This window comes from Siphateles boraxobius, unplaced genomic scaffold, assembly GCF_051911475.1.
Source record: "Siphateles boraxobius isolate OS27281-9 unplaced genomic scaffold, OSU_SipBor_1 86, whole genome shotgun sequence".
Classification (NCBI taxonomy): domain Eukaryota; kingdom Metazoa; phylum Chordata; class Actinopteri; order Cypriniformes; family Leuciscidae; genus Siphateles; species Siphateles boraxobius.
Window position 1 is genome coordinate 8431311 of NW_027509215.1, and position 23971 is coordinate 8455281.

General features: G+C 38.1%; 1 protein-coding gene across 6 annotated transcripts in view; it reads right to left on the reverse strand.

The window, feature by feature from the left end:
• Positions 1-3305: 3305 nt before the first annotated feature.
• Positions 3306-23971, reverse strand: part of mtcl1 (microtubule crosslinking factor 1) — a 96841-nt gene continuing 76175 nt past the window's right edge. For 3 of the 6 annotated variants that reach the window (XM_077222106.1, XM_077222105.1, XM_077222104.1), the window contains 7 exons: positions 22238-22405; positions 18555-18818; positions 16866-17171; positions 14880-14956; positions 10477-12019; positions 8065-8125; positions 3306-5506 (listed from right to left, as the gene is read on the reverse strand). In XM_077222106.1, coding sequence (XP_077078221.1) covers positions 8087-8125; positions 10477-12019; positions 14880-14956; positions 16866-17171; positions 18555-18818; positions 22238-22405 — 2397 coding nt within the window. In that variant the 3' untranslated portion in view covers positions 3306-5506; positions 8065-8086. Of the gene's footprint in view, positions 5507-8064; positions 8126-10031; positions 10159-10465; positions 12020-14879; positions 14957-16865; positions 17172-18554; positions 18819-22237; positions 22406-23971 lie in introns of those variants that run through there. The other 3 variants (XM_077222100.1, XM_077222103.1, XM_077222101.1) reach the window with 2 other exon arrangements.

Below are 23971 nucleotides of genomic sequence, written 5' to 3' on the forward strand. Positions count from 1 at the left end.
ACATTAGTGTTATGCCATCGTTGGACTGCATATTGGACCATTATTATGTAATGAGTTTTCAAGGATTTATCAGAAACATTTTCTGATATGGAGGGATGTATATATATATATATATATATATATATATATATATATATATGAGTTTTCAAGGAGTTTTCAATACATACATACATAAAAAATAATAATACTAAAATATATATATATATATAGGCCTGCAGTGTTGCCGTTACCATGCAACAGTCATCTTGGAAAGTCTCTTCATCTTAACAAGAGCATGCAAAGGTTTAGCAGCCCAACAATGACTGAGCCATCTGCCAGTCACACACACACACACACACACACACACACACACACACACACACACACACACACACACACACACACACACACACACACACACACACACCGTCATGCAAGTCTCAAGTCTTCTGGCTCCATATCTCCAGCCGTTGAGATCACGAGCCCTTCACCTTCTGCTGGGAGAAGAACAAACATGGTCTGTCACTGTCTCATACCCAGTTAACATGTCTCATACCCAGTCTCATACCACAGTTGTAAAATGATTAAATCTTTTTCAAATCTAAGGGAGGAAGAGAAAAAAGATTATCCCTGAAAATTATATGAAAGGAACAAAAAGAAACATGGACAGAGACAAAACAATAAAACAGACAGACAGATAGACAGATAGATAGATAGATAGACAGATAGATAGATAGATAGATAGATAGATAGATAGATAGATAGATAGATAGATAGATAGATAGATAGATAGATAGATAGATAGATAGACAGATAGATAGAGACAGTCGAGGACCCACGGCTTAGTGTTTGACGGATGCCATCACTTATTTAATTACATATTCTCATCCATAAAGATTGGATAAACGTTTGGGAGGAGAAGACCGAGATGTTCACACACACAGTCTGGTGTTTTGTAAGTTTAGACATGGAAACCCATTAAGAAGATTATCTGAGACAGAAATGAAAGTGTCGACCGCTCACATTCACGCATGTGTCCCTGAAACACGGACGGGACAATTAAATAAACAGAGGGATTTATTTGAATGAGATCATTGTAATTAACTTATCAGGACCCAAGAGTCAAGCACAGCCTCAAATGAGATCTCAAGTCCATTTCCAGATCAGTCAGCAGTGAGTCATAGCGTTAAGAGTAAGACATTAAGTTATTAGTTTGTTAAGGCAAGCATTGTGCAACTATTGCACAAAAAAATCTGATACATGATTAAAAAAAACAATTAAAAAACTAAACTAAACTAAATCAAGATCAGCGGTAGGAATACCTCCACATTTATCAGAAATATTTTAATGTTTACATGTGATTTTTGTGACAGGTCTCACTTTCATTGAGCTTCATCTCAGCCGGGCTGAAATAGAGATGATAATGAGATTTTTCTGCTGTGACTGAGTCCATCGTCATAACCTTCACAAATGATCACAACTTTTATGAATTTTGAAGCATAAATACAATTGCCAGAAGTAAAAAGCTAAATGCAACCATTATATGAGATCTTGTTTATGTCTCAGTTGTTTCTCCAAGAAAACATGGGGTCAAACGGAAGCCTAAAATCTCATGAGCAATAAAAGAGCATCATCTGAGCAATAAGTATCTCCAAACTCAAATGCTGAATTCATTTTCTGAATCCTAGAGTCATAAAGATATGCGTTTCACATTCAGTGAATTACAGCATGTTGACATGCATGAATTATATATGTTGTATACATTTGTATACAGCATGAATTACATTATTTTGTTTGATGTAATCATGTACATAATGATTTTGAAATCATTGATTTTCTTTACATTCTGAGCTTTGAAGACATTCACGGACTGAAAACACTTGAATAATAATGGATAATCTAAAACAAAAATGTAATTCAGTTGTCCACTTAATTCTGGCAAAAAATTCTACAACTTTATCTTGAAACCGAAATGAAATTCAGCAGGGAATGAGCGCTTCAATCAGTACAGCAAGTCAAACTGTTAAACAATGTTTCCTAAGATTTTATGAACTACGGCAGTGTTCTGGAATAGTGGATTGTGATTGGTTAATCACAGAACTGTGTATTTATTTGCCCATTTGCCCCTGGTTAACTGATTTAGCTGTGCTATAGTTGTGTTTTGTAGTAGCCTACTCTCTTTCTGCTCACATAATATAAATAAGTGACAAACAATTTCCATGTATTGATTATAGGCTATATTTGGCAAATAGCCGTGTAATAAGTGTCAAGTGAGATGATGTCCTGTCAGCCCAGTCATTAATTACAGAATATACTCTTCAAGACCCCAAACTTTTGAACGTAGTTTTTATGCTATTTTATCCAACACAATTGTGCTCAAACCTCACGTGATACTGAGATCACATGACCATGCTTAAATTAAAAATAATAATAATATTAATCACGGGTGTCTTATACACGCGAATGGAATATGATGTCAATTCTTCAGCACATTTATAAGGCTCATTTAATAAAAATCCTATGAAATGAAAACTGCAGTGATGTAATACTAACCGACACGCAACAAGAGTGCCGTCTCTGAAACATTAGCTTTGTGTTTTCTTGAGTCAGCAGTTCCTGAAGTCCAGATGCAGTGATTATATAAGAGCTGAAAGCGTCGTTTATCTCTCAGGTGCCGTTAGAATAAGAGTATAATGTGACCTTCCCCTCAAGCGCTGGATGAGTCTATAATGACACACAACCTGCTGCTTTAATCTCAACACACATTCACTCAGAACACTGTGTGTTACACTGAAATGAAAGGATTTGAGAGTCCAGGGAAAGCTTCAGCAACCCCATGCCTGCAGATCACTGACCTGCTGTCAACACACACACACACACACACACACACACACACACACACACACACACACACACACACACACACACACACACACACACACACACACACACACACGCGCGCGCACACACGTCCTCAAACCGCCTTTGAAAGTTTTAAAGGGATAGTTCACCCAAAAATTAAACTGTAAGACTTTCATAACACAAATGAAGATATTTTTGATGAAATTTGAGAGGTTTCTGTCCCTCCGTAGACAGATACGCAACTACCACTTTGATGCTTCAAAAAGTTTTAAAAAGAGATAATAAAACTCTTCACATATAATCATTGATCAGCGTAAAAACAGAAGCTCAAACGTGCTGCGTAACACGTCTTTAGTCACATGATCCTTCAGAAAATTTGAAATCTGATTTGCTGCTCAAGAAACATTTTTTTTAAATATTTTGCATACTTTTTTATTTGAAACAAATAAATCACAAAATCAATATTTTTTTTGTAAATACACATTCAATTTATTACCAATTTTAACACTCTATCATTAGACATCTGACAGTGACTTTATTTAAAACATTCATAATTGTTTTCTTTTTCCTTCAAAGAAAAGAAACATCTGAATTCATAATAACATCTATACAAAGACCAGATAATAGGTACAATAATGGGCTTAAAAAGTGTTCTTAAATGTGTCAATGCAAATTCAATGGCAAAAAAAAAAAATGACATGAGCCGCCACACTGTGTGTGTGTGTGTGTGTGTGTGTGTGGTGGCTTAAATCATGAGCTTTATCACAAGGTACAACAGCGTCTGAGAACATGCACTAAAGTGCTAGTGTTTAAAGGCATGCATATCAAACATGATTTCTGCACAACCTGTCCAAACCCTAGTCCACACATCCCCAAGAAATGTGCACAGGACGCCTAGTGGAATATTGGTCATATGTGGAAGCAATCCTAAAGCATCCCAATATAAAACGTCTTATTTGTTACCAAACATACACTGTTGAATCGATAAAAATATGATCTGGGATGTTGATTAACCCTCATGTTGTGTTCCGGTCATTTTGACCAGGAGAGGATTCTCTTTTTCCTGAAAATACTAGTTAATGTTATTGCATTGAACTAAAACTGACTGACTTACTAAATATTGGGTTTGACCTTTTTTTTATCAACTTTCAATCAGGACAGCTTTTGCATTTCATAACATATTGATCGTAGGCCTAATTTATCTGAGCTTATGCACCTCATTTTTTGAGTTGACAAAAAGACCAAATCCAATATTTGGTGATAATATACTGTAGCATATTATGAGAGAAGCAGTTTAAAAGGCCAATCATTTTTAACCACGAACAACAAATGAAGAAAAGTATTTTCAACACAGAACAAGGGTTAAGAGAGTAAATATTTTCAAATTTAACCCTGGGTATGTCTTTTTAACCCTAGGTTAACCCCACTATCCTTTACGATTGGTTTTAGTTATGACAGCTTATTTCCAACTAGAATCCCGTGGATATTCCTTTAGGGTTTTGTGACTAGGGAAATGTGCATAAGTATAATCAGTGTCAATATACTCTCCTGTCATCATTTAACATTCAGTTTTACATTGGGTTTTAAAATACATTGTTATGATTGACATCATATATATCATTCGTCCCTGTCGAACTAGAGTGTGTGGTTTTCTCCTTTAGTTTAACTCTCCTTACAAATTCAACTGAGTCTTTTTAAATTCAAGCATCAAAGGTTTCCAACAAAATGGGATGTACGAAAAAAATAAGAAAATAGTTTTATAAACTATATACACGGAACATAATTTAACTTAGGATATTTAACCCTCCGAAATAGAGAAAGAAAAAAAGCGAACGTAAATGCATGTAAACTTTTATGCTGTTCTGACAAATATTATTACTATCCAGAATCAGAACATCTGAAAAGAAGTTCGATGTTTTACGACCAACACATATAAAGTCATATGTATTGCATACATGTACATTGACACACACACGCGCGAGTACGGGACCGTTGCGAGGTCACGTGTGTGTAGGCACCTCTTATGGAACACTTTGCGGAGTTTTGCGTCAGTACATTCCAGGTTCTTGATAATTCCAAAACGGAAGTTCTAGAATGTTTTCCGACTGGTTGAGATCAGCTGGTGCTCACAGAACTCTGCCCTCTAGTGGCAGTTCAATGGTTCTTAGAAAGGTTCTCGATGGTTCCGTCGCTCCGGCGGTGTGTGTACGTGTGGTCAGGCTGGAACGGGGGATAGTAAAGGAAAGTCAAAGCATATAATAATGATCACCACGTGACCAGGGGCTTCGCTTTCTGCTTAACTTTTTTTGGGAAGTAGAAACAAGAAGTAAAGAATTTCAGAAGTAAAACAAGAATGCGTTCTAAATTCCAATTCTTCAATTCATATGCACACTTGACAACTAAATGGGGTTGGTTAAAAGAAAGTGCAAAAGGATGTAGTCTAGGCTGGTTAAGTGTGTGGGGAAGCCTCCTCCTCTGTCTCCGCGATGGCCTGAGCCGGTCTGACGGGCGAGGGGAAGAGGAACCTCACTGTGCGCTGCGTGTGTTTGGGTGAGGATGAGGGCGAGTGGGCGGCCCAGCGGGACGGGGGGCGACGGTTGGCGGGACGAGCCGGTCGAAGGAAACAGGAGTCCAGAGGTGGAGCCACTGAGGAACGGGGCAAATCCTGCAGTCAAGGAACAAAACATGGAGGATTTCAAACTCGGAGCTTCTGGAGGAAAAGTTGGTTTTGTTAGTTAAGTTAGTTAGTGGTTGGTCTGCAACAGTGTTGTTATTGTTAACTAAAACATCATTTTTTTGTTAATTTATGAATAGAAATAAGGCTGAAATTAAATATTGGATGAAAAATTTAAATACTGAAAAACTGAAATAAATAGATTTAAGTTGAATTACTAGAATTATTAAAACTAAAATTTAAATACAAATAAATGAAAGCTATATAGAAATACTAATAACGTAAAAGTGATGAACATTTAAAAAAGCATATAACTAAATTAAAATTAAAACTGATAATCTAAATATAAAAGCTAACTTAAAATATTTAAAAATACTATAAATAGAAATATAAAGAAGTAGAACTATTCAAATTCATTATCGTCATTTAAAAATAAAGCTGAAGTAAAATAAAATATATTAGATGGACATCTGTAACTTAGAAAACTTGAAGTACTAGAATTACTAAAACTAAAATGAAACTAAATTAAATCTACATAAAGCGGAAGTAAAATAAAATATAAAAATGTATTGAAAAAAGAAATGCTGCCTTGCCTTTACCAAAATAAAACAAGTTACAGTACTAGTATTACTAAATCTAAAATTGAAATAAAAATAAATTAAAGCTAAATAGAAGTAGCTGACAAAATGACAAAATAACTAGATTGAAATGAAAACTGAAAATCTAAAAATAAATGCTAAAAATAAATATAGCTTTATAATACTATAAATAAAGCTAAATAGAAATATAAAGATGTTATTTATAATGAAGTAATATATAAATATTAAATGGAAAATTGTAACTAAAAAAACTTAATTGAAAATATAAATGTTGTCTTGGCAATGAACTAAAATAAAATAAGTTTGAAATCTAAAAATAAAAAGCTAATTCAAAATATATATAAAAAATACTATGATAGCATCTAATAATAAAATAACACTGGTCCGAAAGTAATAGTGCTTTTACAGATTTAACATTTACTGAAATCGATAAACATCCATTTCATGCATTCTGTGGCAGAAAGTAAAGAAGAATATTCAGTTTGTTTTGGACTGAATGTCTGCTTTTGAGGAAATACGCATTTTGAGCTTGATTTATTCTAAACAATTCTCTCGAGCGATAAAGCAAAAATTAAAAATGAATGAGATTTCAGCATGAGAGGTGGATATTTTCTGTGGTTTGAATAATTCAAAAACAGGGATTTACTACTGTACGTCTATATGAATCTGCTTTCAGTTTTTGACCGAGACTTTGAAGCTGATACAAAGTGAATTTGAATGGAGTTCTATGGAACTCTGTTTATACACTCCAGTGACATCATAACCAACACGAAACCAGATAACTAAAACTAAAAGAAAGAAATCAAGTATTTACGTTAATTGAAATAAAGCTGAAATGAAATAAAATATAAATATAAGATGGAAAAAAAAACTTGACAACTAGCTTAAATAAAATTACAGAATTAAAATGACTAAAACTAAAATAATTTAATTAAAATATTAAAAAATAAAAATGTATAAAGATTGAAGGCAATTTGAAATATTAAAATAATGAGTATTAAAATATTAATATGTTGTTAGAAGTGAAGAAATGAGACCCAGCATTAGCAGCAGGTGTTAAACGGCACAATCCACACACACACAGCAGCCAATGAACCCCACACACACCACTAGCACTGCTAGCATGCTCACGTCCTGTTAACACGAGACAGTACAGTACAGTACAGTAGACCCAGAAACCACAAGATGTTATGGTGTGGTCTCCATCAGTACGGCTGCTGAAGTTAAGACCCTTCGAAATGGACAAAAATAATACAATTACAAACACAGAAACACGTAACAGCCAAAGGACCTGAGAAAAATTTAAAGTTAAGTGATTATATATTAATAGTCAAAATGATAACGCCATCCAAAAAGCCACATTTGAGTTTGATATACAGTGTCACTTAAGTCACTTTAAAAAGTGTGCAAATACTTTTTGTCTTCATTTAAAATACAATTTTTAATGTTTTATACAGTGACACTTAAGTCACTTAAAAAATAAAAAAGTGTGCAAATACTTTGCCTTCATTTAAAATTCTATTTTATATTGTTTTATCTGTTAAAACATCTATTTAGGACATTTTTCACTTTGTTTGCTTGTGTAATTATTATTATTATTTTTTAAGCCACTGCATATCAGCCAAAGTTTCTTGTGTTTTGGCATATGAAATTCCACCCCATGTTTGAGATAATAATTTCGGTCCAATAAAAACTCTTGATAGCTTTTTGGATGACTGGTTATTGGTGAGGTCAGTTAATATCAGACGATGGGCATGCTCACACCTACATGAGGACTTAAAAAGTGTGACCACAACGAAGCACATACATTATTTCCCATAATGCCTAGCGGTGATACAGTGTCTAGAAACTGCGTGGCATGCGGTGAGAGAAATCCCATTAAAATCAGTGAGACGAAAGACTAGTGAGGTCACTGTGAGGTCAAAGGTCGAGTAGGATCGTGGCACTTACTGCACGGCGAGCACAAGCTGCGTTACAGTCCCCAGGGTGCAGTTAGTAAGACAGTGTGGTTCTGGAGGCAACCCAGAGAAACAGGAGTAAACACACTTGTCAAAATAACACAAGCACATCAGACTCAAGTTAGCACTACATCGCTCATCTGGCCGGTCCGGCGGGAATATCCTGGAAATATTAACATTACAACAATATATAGTAGAATCTCTGTGAGATTAAAACCTGTCCAGGTCATATTTCTCCTCCAAATGTAATAATTATAATCTAATCAATTATAATCAGCATCAAGTTGTATTTTGCCTTTAAATTTTGCCCAGTTAACAATACAGCAGTGCAATATAATATAATATAATATAATATAATATAATATAATATAATATAATATAATATAATATAATATAATATAATATAATATTGTAAGGCATACATAAACAAATGAAATTAATAATTAAAATAAATAATATAAATATTTTGTTTGTATTGCTATCAACAATGTCAGTGCAATATATATATATATATATATATATATATATATATATATATATATATATATATATATATATCTCAGATATGCCATTTGTCGTGAAATATTGGGGTTGTATAATTTGGGGTGAAATATGATCTGGACACGTCTTTGTGATTTTCACCCTTGTACAGTAACTCTGTTTAATATAATTTTACTTGTGTAAACTCCTAATCTGTGCATGACAATCGCCTCCATTTAAAATGAATAGAGATGATGGACAAAAAAAGTACAAAAACATCTCTTTTCACAAGGCAAAATATTACTTAAGTTTTCTTCTGTTGTACTGTATGTGTTAATGCCTAAGTAATATCCATGACGTTTAAAACACAAATCCCAGATGCATACACTGCTCACGAACAACAATCTTTGATGATGTTAAAATCTTTGTAAATGTGTCTTTGGCATTAACAGCGATGACGCTGCTCTGTCTGTGGACATGCTTTCATGTGAGGGATTAATCTTCTAAATGGATAGAGTTTGGCAGGCATCAAAAACTGGATACAACTTTATTACAGTGAATTAGAACATCCTGTATCCAAAGAAGTTATGTAAGCTAGTTTCACCGCAAAAAACAAAAAACAAAACAATAAGCAGCATGTGACTATGCTACAGTTAGCATTGCAAAAAAGCAGCACGCTAAAGCATGCATTCAGTCCTGCATTCAGGCAGCATTTGGAAGCTGGGAATGAGAATTTTTGATTCTTTTATATAACATAATTTTGTATCTTGAATCTGCATTGTCCAAAAACCAAAACCTTTAACAAGCTGTCAAATGTATACTGTAATATACAATCCACACTAAAAAAAAAAGAGAGAGACAAACTAAATGCCTATGTACCCGCAGGAAAGAACAATATCGCAAATTAGATCATCTCATTTATTTCTACTACACAGCAAATGGAGACATTTGCTAAGGTCTCCTGCATCTAAGATGTTTTTCCTGAGAAAAAGACCCCAGTAATTTCACATGTCTCTCCTGTAGGGTTTCAGAAGAGATCTCAACATGTCTCAAACTGTGCTCAGATTTGCCAGGACACTAACATCTGAAACCAAAAGTCAGAAATCCTCAAACATTTTGATGAAAAAGACAGGAATGTTACTAAAGGCGAGACACCCCTGGTGAATAGGGTAAAAAACAACTACTAATAGATATCACCATACATCACCAGTTGATTGATTACATTAATAATTGCAAAAAAAAAAAAAAAAGGGTATTAAAAGTTTTCTGAAATGTTATGTTAAAATATGCAAATTAGGCATTATCTAATTAAATGTGCACTAATTTGCGATAATTTCTAGAAAAAAATATTAACATTGTATGAAGTCAGGTTCAAAATTCTTGTTTAATTTTTTTATATATATAATAGTCAAAGGTTTTTTACAGAGGGGATTTTAGATATCTCCGTTTATCACTCTACAAATCAGAAAATACTGTCAACAGCCAAAAATAAATACATTTTCATAATTTTTTAGGAATAAAATGTTGTATAAAATCTGGAAAATTATATATGAACAAATATGAACTAACCTCTGTAAAAACCTTCAGAATATAGATAAGAACAAAACTGTAAAGTTTGGCGTATGTAAATGGTACTCAAGTGGAGATTTCTGGCTCAATGTAGAAGGAAAACGGCCTTTAAAGATATAAACTGTAATTGAAATCTACAGACGCAAATAGATAAAGAGCTCTAAAAGATACAGTTACAAAGTGTATTTTGGATGTTTTCTTTCCACTAGCATAATTGACAGATGCATGAAAAAAACTTCCTGTAGTATCTTGCCTTAAAAAATAAATATGGTAAATTTGTAATTTCATGTTGATTTTATGTCTCCTGAGCTATAAAAGAGCAACCTCCAAGCAATGAAATAAACCTCTCCATTACCTCAAGACATCCAGGTTTCTCTGTGTCTCCGGTTCTGTTGGGAGCAGTTGCGGATGAAGCGGAAAGCCTCCTCTCCTCTCTGAAGCTCTGCTCCAGTAGTTTCTTATTCAAGATCCGTGCAGCGTTCTCCGCTAGCGTGTATCCCGGAGGAGCGGACAGGTCCTGTCTGATGCTAATCCCCTCAGGGGTTTTCTCGCCCTGCGTCTCTACAATGAGCTGAACGGGGCTTGGGGACCGGCCCCGAGAGTTTCTTAAAGGCCCCTGTGCAGCACAAACACCGGGAGATTTGGGATCTGTTGGCGCTGCTTCAGTGGGACGAGAGCGGCTAGGGGACTTGTTGAACTTCTGCATGGTGTCGTAAGCGACGGGCGTGTGGTCGATGATGTTGAAGAGGCTGGAGAGTCCGTCGTTGATGGTGGTGTGAACGGGACTGTCTCTAGTCGTCGTGGAACGAGCCCAAGCGGATTCATTGTTGCCTTTTTGCTGCTGGGAAGTGGTTGTTGGAGTGGGAGCACGAGTCTGGCCGACAGGTTGCTCTGCTTTGCCAGCGTTTGAGGGTTTCCTTTGGAGCTTGGGTGAGCCGTATTTCGGAGAACAACACGGGCGTTCAAACTTAGCCTGTACGACTGGCGAGTACTGCATTTTCCTAAGGCTCCTTGAAGGGGATGAAATGGGAGTAGAGCCTCCTTTGGGCGTTAGACACCGGTGAGGACTGCTTGTGATGGTGCGAAGAGCCTCAGTTTGCAGTCCCACGCTGATAGTCTGGGTGGTTTGTGTCCCCCGTGTGGTAAAACCATTCGTCTGGCACGCCATGTCCCGTAGCAGCCTTTCCGGAGGGCTGGATCCAGATGCGGATGATCGCAAAGCAAATGCCTTTTCCTTCATGTCGTCACTCAGATTACGAGACAGCTCCAGCTCTAATGATGAGGTAAATCCAACCGCAGGGCAAATCAATGGACGTTCTTCAGGTCTAAGTCCTGCCTCCAAATGACTCCTAATCTCACATGGCCACGTTCCTCCAAACACCTCTTCTGCACCTCCTACAACCTCCCCTGCCTTTACTTGAGACACTTTGGAGAACATGTACTCCTGTTCGGAGGTGCTTGGAGCTGATCGCTCCCCTCGACCGGGACTGTGGAGGACATGCACCCCAAACTGGTCTCCCCCCTGGGTCACCCTGAGCGGGAGCATTTGGCAGTACTCAGGGCTACTTATGGTGTTGGTGGTCAAGGTGGCGCTGGTGGTCAGGAACCAGGAGGCTGGCTGGAATGCTTCTGAAGTCGACTCGGCCCTTCGGGATTCTGCCCAGGCCTCCATCCCCGGAGAGGGCATAACTGGGCCCGGAATGGGACAAGAGGCCAGGGAGCTGGTGGGCAGATCCCAACCCTTACTATTAAACTCCTCAATGTATTTGAGGTCATCCGGTGAAAGGGGAGGGGTCACATCGTCCCGTATATGTTCGCCATGCTTGCTCTTATCTGGTAGGAAGGGGGAGCTGTCCATTAAACGCTGGAAGTCGCTCATGGAGCAAACTGACTTCGCCCTACGGAGGCAAAAACGGTAAAAAAGTTACAATGCTGTTATTAAACATTATACCTGACACTATTTTTGACTCGTCGGGCTTCTTGGATTATTTTTCACTCAGCTTAAAGCAATGCATTATGGCATTGGTGCAATGCTCAAACAAAGTATCTTATTAAACAACGCAATGGCGCTGCCACCCTTTTGGAATTGTCTTAGTGTCAGGAGGGGTAAATATCTATGTTTGCAGGGTTAACCCTATGTTCCCCTAACCATAACCCGGGGGACCCTTTATTATGTTCATTATCTGGGATTCATTAACATGGGGACCCTGGAAACTGGGGAACATTGGATTCTGGGAACATGTGACAGAACAAAGGAATGACTCCATAAGGAGTAGGGGTTAAAAGGATCGTAGTTGATTTGTGATCTGGATGGTTTGGCACGCGTGTGTTTCATGGATTAAAGCGGCACTATGCAGGATTTCTGTTTTTGTCAAACAGCGATCCCTAGAGTTGTTGCAGAGTACTTGTATTTAACGTTACTGTCGTAAACACCACTCAGGCAGAGCTAACTGCACTCACGGCCTCTGCACTTCATAATAATAAAGCAGCTTACCGCGTTAGGCTTACCTGAGCCTAAATGCCAGATGACACCAATAAAGTGTATCATGTACGTCGCATTATTTCGCAGGGCTCTCAAGTTTTGAAGACAGGCAAGAGTGACATCCAGCCGACAGATACATTTTTGTCATTGATTGTTGCGTTAAATCTTACCCAGATACAATAGTGCTATTTTCAGATCGGCTATTGTGTAGCTCGACGAACAACACCAGAGGAGACGCGCTTGATTCCTGCCGGTTCCACAGTGAGAGCGGCGCGGCCAGAGTTTTGGCATATTAAATAGATTACAAATAGTTTTTCAGCGTGAGAAATACAATGTGTGGCGGGAGAGCATGACAAAAGACCGAAATGAGTGACTGTCACGCTCAATGCGTGACACTTGAGAGCCCTGATTTCGTAACAATGTCCGTTATGATGTTGTTAGACATGATTATTGCAATTTATCATAATAGTTTGCAAATTGCGCTCATTTACACTATTTACAACATGTAGGCTTATTTATGTCCTGATAATTATGTGAGATATTGACAAATGTTCTCATGATAATCGCAGGAATCAACTTTAACAGTGAAAGACTGAGCGAGTAGGACTCTTGTCCGGTTCCTCGTGCTGTCAGATTCTCGTTACCTTTTTCTAGACTCTTCCGACCGCGCTTTCTTCGGGTTTTTTTCGCCATTCTGAAAACGCAGGTCCGATGTTTACTCGTGTCTGACTCCTCGCTCGGTCAGTCTGCCATTTCCTCTTTCTCTGTTCCTCCGACAATGCTTTCCTACCTTTCTGCTTCTTATATGCCAGCTTTGCCATGGGACGATAGTTGTTCTTATAGCTAGCCGAATCCTGGATGGGGGCGTGTACGCGTGCAGTGCCGTAAAGCAATTCGTTACCTCGCGAGACCTGATATCACACGATACTTCCTAACACAGAGGACAGCGGCCCAAAGTTGCAAGGGTGGTTTTGCGGCTCACAGGCACCAGGGGGGTGCGAGACGACCACCATTCAACACGAAATCAGTAATATAAACATTACAATGACTCCAAAGCTGTTCGGTTAAGGTAAAAAAGTTACTTAGTTCTGCTTTAATTGCTAAGTTTTACCATCAACTCACTTGAATATGTACACACTTTATGTACACACTTTATTTGTAATTTGGTTGTATTATATCTATACTTATAATTAGTTTATTATCTTTTTTTTACTGACTTTTCACTTGTCTTTAATAATGTTTAAATGTCATCAGTTAGGCTAGTTTTTACTGTGGTATCGAAGTACTTGGAATAAATGGAAAGCTAAGTTACATTTGCCACACGTACATCAAAAACCTCAATGTGATCCGAACCGGGGGTTTTGTGATCCGTTTAACCAATAATAAGGAGCATGTTGATGATACTATCTCGGTAAACAGCATGCCGTGTTTGATGTGTCAGCCCCAAAGGAGGAGTATCATTATTAGAACAATAACAATGGACTGATGAAGTTATCTTTCTTTATTGCTGGGAAGTTTAATCTTCAGCTTCCTGAGATTAAACTGTTCCTTTCCATTTGTAATTCTCCTGAGAGGTTGCCGAACCAGCAACAACATCACAGTCTAAACATAGTTGCTAACTGACACTCAAACAAGGGCAAAGGGAGATCGATTTATCCGTACAGTTTCAAAGTTGGACAGTCAGGAAAACACACTGAAGCTTATTAGCAGTAAACGAAACAACATTGAGAGACGTTTGAAAAGGACAATGATAAATGGACATTGGATCAATAACTGGACTCGTACATAAAAACACACACATTCGTATTTATATATTTCTGAGATTTTGTATTCCCACAACACATAAAATAAGCAAATTAGCAGTGTTTTCTAAGACCAGCATCACCTTTACTATTCATACTTTGGAATATGACCAAATCCATTACTCACCCTTAACCCCTACACTAGAGTAGACTTTGGCATCTAACTATTTGTACTATGGAGATGAATGACACGTCATATAATTTGTATTTTTGAGAAAAGGTGTGAGGCTGTTACTAAGTGATCAGACTTACAGAAGGGACTCAAGCCATATCTAGAGGCCAGAGGTTCATTTATGTCAAGCTTTGCTATTGACTTCTATATTCCCAAGAGAAGAGCAAAAACTTTCCTCATTTAGCACACACACACACACACACACACACACACACACACACACACACACACACACACACACACACACACACACACACACACACACACACACACACACACACACACACACACACACACAGTACCTGAGTAGGCTGCCGCTGCTCTTCTCTTCCTCAGGGTAAATGGCAGAATCCCCACTCTCAGAAATCTCATTCAGTGCCTAAACAACAACACAGTTAAAACATTATCAGAGCTTTTTTATGAAATAATGGGGGGGGGATAATATATATATCAGTATATTATTCATCTTTAATGCTATCAGCAAGGTTTTAAAAGGGGGTCTTATCAGGAAAATATGTCCTTTGATCTTATTTTTTATTGATCTTTTGAATAAAAGACTTTACTAAATAAACTCAAACTTTAAGAAACTTCAAACTCAAACTTCATGTTGATGTATTTCCTATTGAAACAGGATGCTAGAATGAACTAAGAATGACTAGAATGACTGAGGCCACATCCACACGAAGCCAGAGCTTCCCTATCCGATCTTTTTTTTTTCCCTCGTTCTAATTTTTTTTTTCGTAAACACGCCGTCGTCTCAAGAAATATATGCGTACACACGAAACCACTGAAAACAACTTAAAAACGATGTGGTATACATGCCAGACCAGTATGTGGCGCTGTAATTCTGCCACAGAGATACACTAAACATGGAGAAGAAGATTTGAAGCATGTGCATAACCCAAGGGGGTAATCCATCGAGTAGGAGGTCTCTGCGGAACAAAAGTGGGCGTTTCTAAATTTGTGGGTGTTTTCAAACTGGTGGGTGTTTATAAATCATGCAATGAAAATGATGCCCTTCTCCCGACCCCACCCCTAAGACCTACCCACACTGTGACGTGGGCAAATCAGGTAACGCGGTTGAAAACGCCCCTCTGTTTATGGCCTCGCCCCCTGATTTGGTAACTCCTATTACCGTCTGGAGAGACCTCTATTTGAATCTATCAGCCGGAAACTGAAGCCTCCCTGGGCGCCGCCACTGTAGCAGAACTTCATCTGCTGTTAGCATTCCATTGACTCCCATTCATTTTGGCGTCACTTTGACAGCGAATAACTTTACATCTGAGGCGTCCAAAGACTTAATTTGTCCATTGTTTATTTCTAGAGAAATACGACAATGTATAAAAGTCTCCATTACTTTGTATTTTACGTTATGGCCCCGTAGATGGCCGTTTTTTGTAAAAAAAGGCTTTTGTAGACAGGAGGAGAAGCTCGCAGGCAATCTTTTACTGTCTATGAGGCAATCGGGGGGGCATAGAGGCATAAAGTCAAGGGAGAAGCCCAGAGATAGAGAGTCCATAAAAGCAACGGGACAAAATATTTCAACAACGTTTTTGAGGAATTGGAAATAATTTGGTATGTGGCACAGCTACAAGAAGATTTACAACTGTCAGACAGGTTGCTCACGTCACATCTACGTCGTCAAGCGCAGTTTGAGCCTGCGCAGTCGCTCAGCCATCAGGAAGTGAGCGCTTCTAATTGGGCTTCATGTTTCTCAGTTGAAATCAAGGGGCTCGCTGTGTCCATTTCTTTTACTGTCTACGGCATAACCTTGCGCGCTCTATACGAACCCAACACAACAGCAAGGTGAAGACGAAGACTGCTCACCGTAGTAGCATAGGAGCAAAAGATTTTGCTTTAGTAAAGCTAATAGGCTCAGTAGCTTCTGCAGCACGATCACAACCATATAGTCCGCCATTGTTGTTGCTGTTACGTGTGACGTAGCGGTGTGTATCTAATGCTGACACGTGGTGTGATGACATCATCGTTTCACAAAATGTACGGATTGGCCGTACACACGAAAGCGCATGGGTGTCGGTTTCAGATTTATCCACTCTGGGACCCGGTTTCAAAAAATTGCGGTTTCAGTGTCCCAAAACGCCGGATCCGTCTGGACGAAACGCCAATACGATACAAAATGTGTACGTATACAGCTAAATCCGTCTCCGTGTGGACAGGGCCTGATGGGAAACCTTGACTGACATTATATACCTTTAAAAAAAATAAAAAAAAATAAAAATGAATGATATGAAATGTGCCTCATCGTGCAGTGTGAACTGATGTCTTACTTCGTTCAGATGGGAGAATCTCTTTTCGCTGTCCAGACGTGATGGAGGCGGCACCTCGGCCTCGCTCAAGGGGTCCAGTGAGAGGGCGTCCAGAAACAGGCTCTCCGGGGGCCGGTGTCCCTCCTCGGGTCTGGTTCTGCCGGCCACCCTCTTATCCTCCAGAGTGGCCTCTGAGTCCGAGTGTGAGCGCATGTGTGCAGCGGTGCAGGGTGAGCGTGGGGATCGAGGAGCCTTACACGGGCTCTCCTGAGGGGAGAAGACATGCGCTGCACCTCCTTCTGCTGAATGAACAATATCTCTCTGCATCTGGGATGGAGGAGAGGAGATATCAGCTCTGTGTCAAGACCTAGTGAGCTGTCTTGCTGCCTACTGTCTAGCAGGGGTTCACAAATTTTTTAGTCAGCTGATGTGAAATATTTACTCGAGGTACCCCATGAGATTTAAAGTTAATATTTAAACTATTTTACATCACTTTTGCATGGTCATGGCTCTCTGATGTTCATTAATGGCCACATGACATGCAAGTAAACAGATAAATTATTTCATATTTTATAGTGTTAATTTATGTTGATTGTTTATACATGCATACAGTGTTGTGCCTGAACGCGTTCATTAAACGACAGTTCATGAACTCGTTCATATTTTGGGCGAACGTGAACTGAACGTACTGTATTACTGCCTGATGAACGTTACTGTGAACTCGTTCATTCTGGTGTCTGTGAAACGGCAGCTCTCAGTTTAACTTCGTTCATGCGTCATCAAAACAAAAAGCAGCAGAGAGGCGTCGTATGATCATTTAAACTAGTTTTATGAAAAGGTCGGTGAGGATGGGAAAAATCTTACATTTCTGTGCAAACTTTGCCCGCCGATAAAATAATTGCTGTCTCCGGTTCTATATGGGCTGTGGCAATAATTTTGAAAAATAATAGCTTGCAGCAACATATGGAAAAAAAGAACTATGAACTAAAATTTGTGAACTGAACTTTGAACTAGTTCATGTAGAAAGTGAACTTTCCCAACACTATATATATATATATATATATATATATATATATATATATATATATATATATATATATTATATATTTATATATATACTGTATATATATATATAGAGTGAGAGAGATAGATTGTGTGAATGTATAAATAAAGTGAGCCTATCACACATTGCATTCCCAAAATGCATGTTAAACTTACTGCATGGTTAATGAGAAGCAGCATTTACTGTGAACTGAGGCACTATGAGATGCTGAAAACATGCAGTGCCGCTCTTCACTCTGAAACACGCAGCGCAACAGACTACATACAGTACTTCATTAAATCACAGCCTTTGATTTGTAAATCACACTAAACTATATTACAATTTCAGTTTTATTTCGAATAATTGTGAAGCCACATTTATTTATTTTGATTTCACATTCAATTTAATGAATAGCCTTTCATCAACTCAAAAACCTCTTGCGTTTTTCTTCACAAACCCCTATTTGGGCACTGAAGTTAATGAAACCTGAGCGATTCTCACGGGAGTCTTCCAATATAGTTTCATGTTATTATGTTACTCAAATAAATGAACTATTTAGTGTTACTTTCCAGCATTGAACGCATTGACATGTCTTGTCTGCCATTTTACATACCGCTTTTAAGGTATTGAAATATTTAAGCAAAAGAAGTAGGAATTACACCCCAGACCTTTTCCATCTTGTGGTGCATATCCCGTAAGCTGCGGTCCCATTCCTGCCTCTCTTTTTCGAAGCGCTCCAGTAGATCATTCCTCTCGCGGGTCCAGCGCTTTTCTCCATGCTGCAGTTTCCAGCGCAGCTCCAGTGCCATGCTGTGACTGTCGGCCAGTAGACGGCGCTGTTCCTCCCGTTCCTGTTGAGTCGCGTCTGCAACACCTGCATCTTCATCTTCATCTTCATCTGGGCCTGCAGACTCACCTCTGACCTCCTTCAGCTGCATGCACAGCAGCAGAGACATGAAGAAGAGCATTAATGCTTGCATAGTGTGTGTGTTTGGAATACAATATTTCTCATATAGCTTTACAAAGCATGCACATAATGCAAACTTTATGTACACTGCCTAGCATAAGTGAACACACCCATGCTAAAGTTGACTAAAAAGAGGAATAAAAAATCATCTTTTGGAAATTGATCTTATTGCCTTAATTTAAAAATGAGGGAAAATCCAACCTTTAAGGACACCAATTTTCTTTGTGAATGAATAATGTATCGTAAATAAATAAATGTTCTTCCTTAAAATACAGGTTGCGTAAGTCAGGACACCCCTATGTTAAATTCCCATAGAGACAGGCAGATTTTTTTTTAAAGGCCAGTTATTTCATGAATCCAGGATAATATGCATCCTGATAAAGTTCCCTTGGCCTTTGGGATTAAAATATCCCACATCATCACATTCCCTTCATCATACCTAGAGATTGGCACTGTATCCCACAATGCAATGCACTAGACTTGAGCTTCGATGTACAGTGTGACAAATTAACCGTAATTGCAGTCGTGTTTTGTAACATCTAGCCTACTTCCTGACTCATTATTTATTCAGATTGCCAGCAGTTGATGCTAAAAATTTACAAAAAATGCAAAATAACCAGATTTATTTACAAATATGATAATAGGATACCACTTGCTGAATTAAACATGCAACATATCGACATCCAGTGTTGTGCCTCAATGCCTTCATATTTTGGTTGAACGTGAACTGAACGTACTGTATTACTGCCTGATGAACGTTACTGTGAACTCGTTCATTCTGGTGTCTGTGAACGGCAGCTCTCAGTTTAACTTTGTTCAATAGGGTGCCAGATTTCTATAGAGCCTTTCAGGCGAAAACTGGCTAAAACACACCGTAAACAAGCCTTAATATGTAGCGGAAAAACACCCAATCCGGCAACACCAGCACCAGTGTCGCACCGCCACATGCGTCATCAAAACAAAAAGCAGCAGGGAGGCGTCGTACGATCATTTAAACAAGTTTTATGACAAGGTCGGTGAGGATGGGAAAAATCTTACATTTCTGTGCAAACTTTGCCCGCCCATAAAATAATTGCTGTCTGTGGTTCTATATGGGCTGTGGCAATAATTTTGAAAAATAATAGTTTGCAGCAACGTATCGTCACCTTCCTAAAATAATTGCCTAAGTCATTTTTTCAGGTTTCTCAGAAAACACAAAAAACTTAACCAATAATTGAATATATGATATTTATTGATAATGTCACTCAAAAACGTTATGGCATAAGATGACTATTGACATACTAATAACAATGCATGTCAATTATGTAACGTAACGGGAATAAATGACTTAGGCAGATTTTTGAACATGCCTTTGTCACTTAGGCAATTTTAAATGTACAACTCTGTCAACAATAAATACATTCGAGGACGATACATTCGATTTCATTTCATTCAGGTAATAGCTACATTTTACAACCAAACAGATTGTAGCCTACACATCACAACTTTCTTAATTAGATCATGTAATGAGGAAAAAATTAGATAAAAACTGTAGATGAAATATTGTTTAAAAATACAGAAAAGAGTTAGGCCTAAAAGAAAGCCTAGTGCTAGCTTGACTTAGCTATTTTTCTTGACTAAAATGCTGACTAAAAAGACAAAAAACAATATTTTTATGCAATATTTATAGTCTAGCCTATATTATAGTAAACCTCATCACTTACCAGTAGGAGGTGAGCCCTGAATCATGGAAATAACAGAGGTTGAGTAGCTTTTCGATCTTTTTGATGCACCTGCCATCTTAAAAAACTTGTAAAACTGTCTCATTGCCTTTTGACTTAGGCAAAATAAAACGGCCTAAGTCACACACTTGACATAAGCCATTATACTATAGGGGTAGAATTGCATGATCTGTTCAACTGAGGAAGTGGGCGATTTTACCGAAGGTGGCCAGCATCATGAGTAGAGATGACTTATGCAAAAAAAAAAATTGTCAAAAAATGACTTAGGCAATTATTTTAGGAAGGTGAAGATATGGAAAAAAAATTGTGAACTGAACTTTGAACTAGTTCATGTAGAAAGTGAACTTTCTCAACACTGCCGACATCATATGACAACAATCTAACAAAAAGTATTCTGAACAGCCTTAAAAAACACAATTACGCACAGACTAGCCTATATATTTGGCTAAGAAGAGTCGTGTTTAAGTGTGCCAGATTGCCTTTATGATTAGTGCAGTAAAGTCCAAACACACCTCCCTCACGTCTAGCCAGATGTTCCTCAATCTATCCGCTGTCTGAATGAACATCTCTGACATCTGCTTCCTTTTAATAGGCCATGAGTGTGTTTGACGGCCGAAGTGCACTAAATATAGCTGGCTATTTAAAGATGCTCCCTAACTTACACGACACCGAAACAGCCACTGTAAGCAAGTCACTGTAAGCTGAAAGACAACCCATGGCACTGCAGATGCTTAACGTCTAAGCATAAGATTTATGTCTGGTTAAGATATAAAGAAATTTTACTAATTTGACATTTCATAAAGTCATCTTAGACTTTGATCAAATTGATAAATGGCTGAAAAATGCTAAATAATCGAATGTTCAAAAGTTTGGGATTGGGTTCGTTTTTTTAATGTTTTTGAAAGAAGACTCTTACGCTCACCAATGTTGCATTTACTTGATCAAAAATAGAGTAAAACAGTTATATTGTGAAATAGAACAATTTAAAAGAACTGTTTTTCTATTTGAATCTATTTTATTAAAAAATATATTAAAATGTATTAATGTAATTTATTGAAAATGCAAAGCTGAATTTTCAGCATTATTACTCCAGTCTTCAGTGTCACATGATCCTTCAGAAATCATTGTAATATGATGATTTGCTGCTCAAGAAACATTTCTTATAATGAGTATTATCAATAAATTTAACTTTTGATCAATTGAACGTATCTTTAAATACAAGTATTAAATTCATTTTTATTTTAAATCATATTTTTGATCACTTCTGCATATGGGAATATGCATATAAAATATACACAATTTTAAATATGCAGAATATATATATATATATATATATATATATATATATATATATATATATATATATAAAATGAATTATTAATTATTATGAATTATGTATGTATTTATATTTCAATGGAGAATTGATCAAAAATTCTGAGCTAATAAAAATGAACTATTTCCCATAACATTTGAGTGTATTTATTTGCTTAGCATTCTAATATCCACCGGTTGAGTGCGTGAGTGATTGTTAACGGAGTTGATAAAGACTGTATACGAGGAAGACGAAGCTTTCTGAGGTTTCATGCCTGAGCCCTGATCATGCAGGTGTGCTGTACAGTCGTTCACAGGTGATTCTGCTGTGATGTAAGTGTTGTTTCTGCACCTTGGTTACGTGACTCCTCATCTCAGCGCGCTGTATCTCCCACGCCGCTCTCTCATTGGCCAGTGTCTGCTGCATCTGCCAGCGCCGCTGCGCCTCCTCCCGAAGCTCCGCCCTGAACTCCTCCAGGAGAGAGCGAAGAGCGTGTAGCACTCGGAGACTCTCACCTGCCTGGAGATAGACACAGATAAACACAGAGGACTGTAATGTTGCTGTTTGAGCATGAAAAATCTCTGCAAAGTTACAGAGTCCCTCCAGCGGGAGTTATTTTCTATATCAGTGTCAGTGTTTCTGAACTCCCTGAAACGCCTCCATTGTAGTCTTGAGTTTTCTTTCGGGAACGAACACGTCACAATATTCCTCATTTAAATAATTTATACGCAGAATAAAGGGGCAGGCCTGGTTGAGTTAGTTAGTAGTGTGTTGAAACTCGCGGTTCTGGAAAGAGGCGTGTCATTTACGATTGACCAATCACAACGAACTGCTCCAGCCGACCAATCAGAGCACAGTGTGCTTTTTAGAAGGAGGGGCTTCATAGAGACAGGAACTAAACAGAGCGTTACTGACAGACTGGGAAGAGAGGAGCTACACATCTGCTTTAGTCTAATGTTGCTGTTTCAGCATTAAAAAAGCTTTGCAAAGTTACAGAGTCCCTCCAGCGGGAGTTCTTCTCTATATCAGTGTCAGTGTTTCTGAACTCCCTGAAACGCCTCCATTGTGGTCTTGAGTTTTTTCCGGGAACGAACACATCTTAATATTCCTCATTTAAATAATTCCTGCCCAAGGCAAATGCTAACTAAAGGGGCGGGGCCTGGTTGAGTTAGTTAGCAGTGTGTTGAAACTTACGGTTATGGTAAGGGGCGGGACATTTCCGATTTACCAATCATAACACACTGCTCCAGCTGACCAATCAGAGTACATTGCACTTTTCAGAAGGAGGGGCTTCATAGAGACAGGAACTAAACAGTAGTGGTGGGAAGTTCGGATCATTTTCTCGGATCTTTCAATCTCGTTCATCAAAATGAACGAATCTTTTCCCCGAGTCATTTCGTTCATTTCAGCAGAATGTATTTAAAATGTGTTAGCCAAATTTCCCAAACACATCAAATGTTGATCGCATTTAGAATAAGAAAAAAATTGCAATGCAAGGAAAAGGCCAAATTATGAGAAACAGAAACGATTAATTAATTTATCTTGGTCTTCAGGCTATGCAGTGTGTTAGTTTACCTCACCTCCCGAAGCTGTTCATTCATTCCGTGTCATATACTCATAAACTGAGCTTTGCAGTCTGTAGTAACGGATACAGAATTGATTAGTTCACGTTTCGAGTCTATTGACTTTGGGTTCGAGTCATTCGTTCATCACATGACGGCCTCATAGGCTGAGCTATGCAGTCGGTACTACCGGATACAGAATTGATTAGTACATCTTTTGAGTCTTTGGGTTCGAATCATTCGTTCATCACGTGACAAAAGAACGAAAGACTCAGAAGAATCAGACCCGAAGACTCGAGAGGTGAACTAATCATTTCTCTTTCCGGGACCGACCGCAATGCATAGTCTCTATGGGACTGACAGGAAGAACGAAAGACTCGGACCTGAACCCGAAGACTCGAGAGATGAACAAATCATTTCGATTTCTAGTACAGAACTCATAGGATGTTAAGTAGAACCCGGAAACTAAATCAAGACCTTGTAAAAGTCATAATATGGCTGCTTTAAAGTAACACCAGGTAAC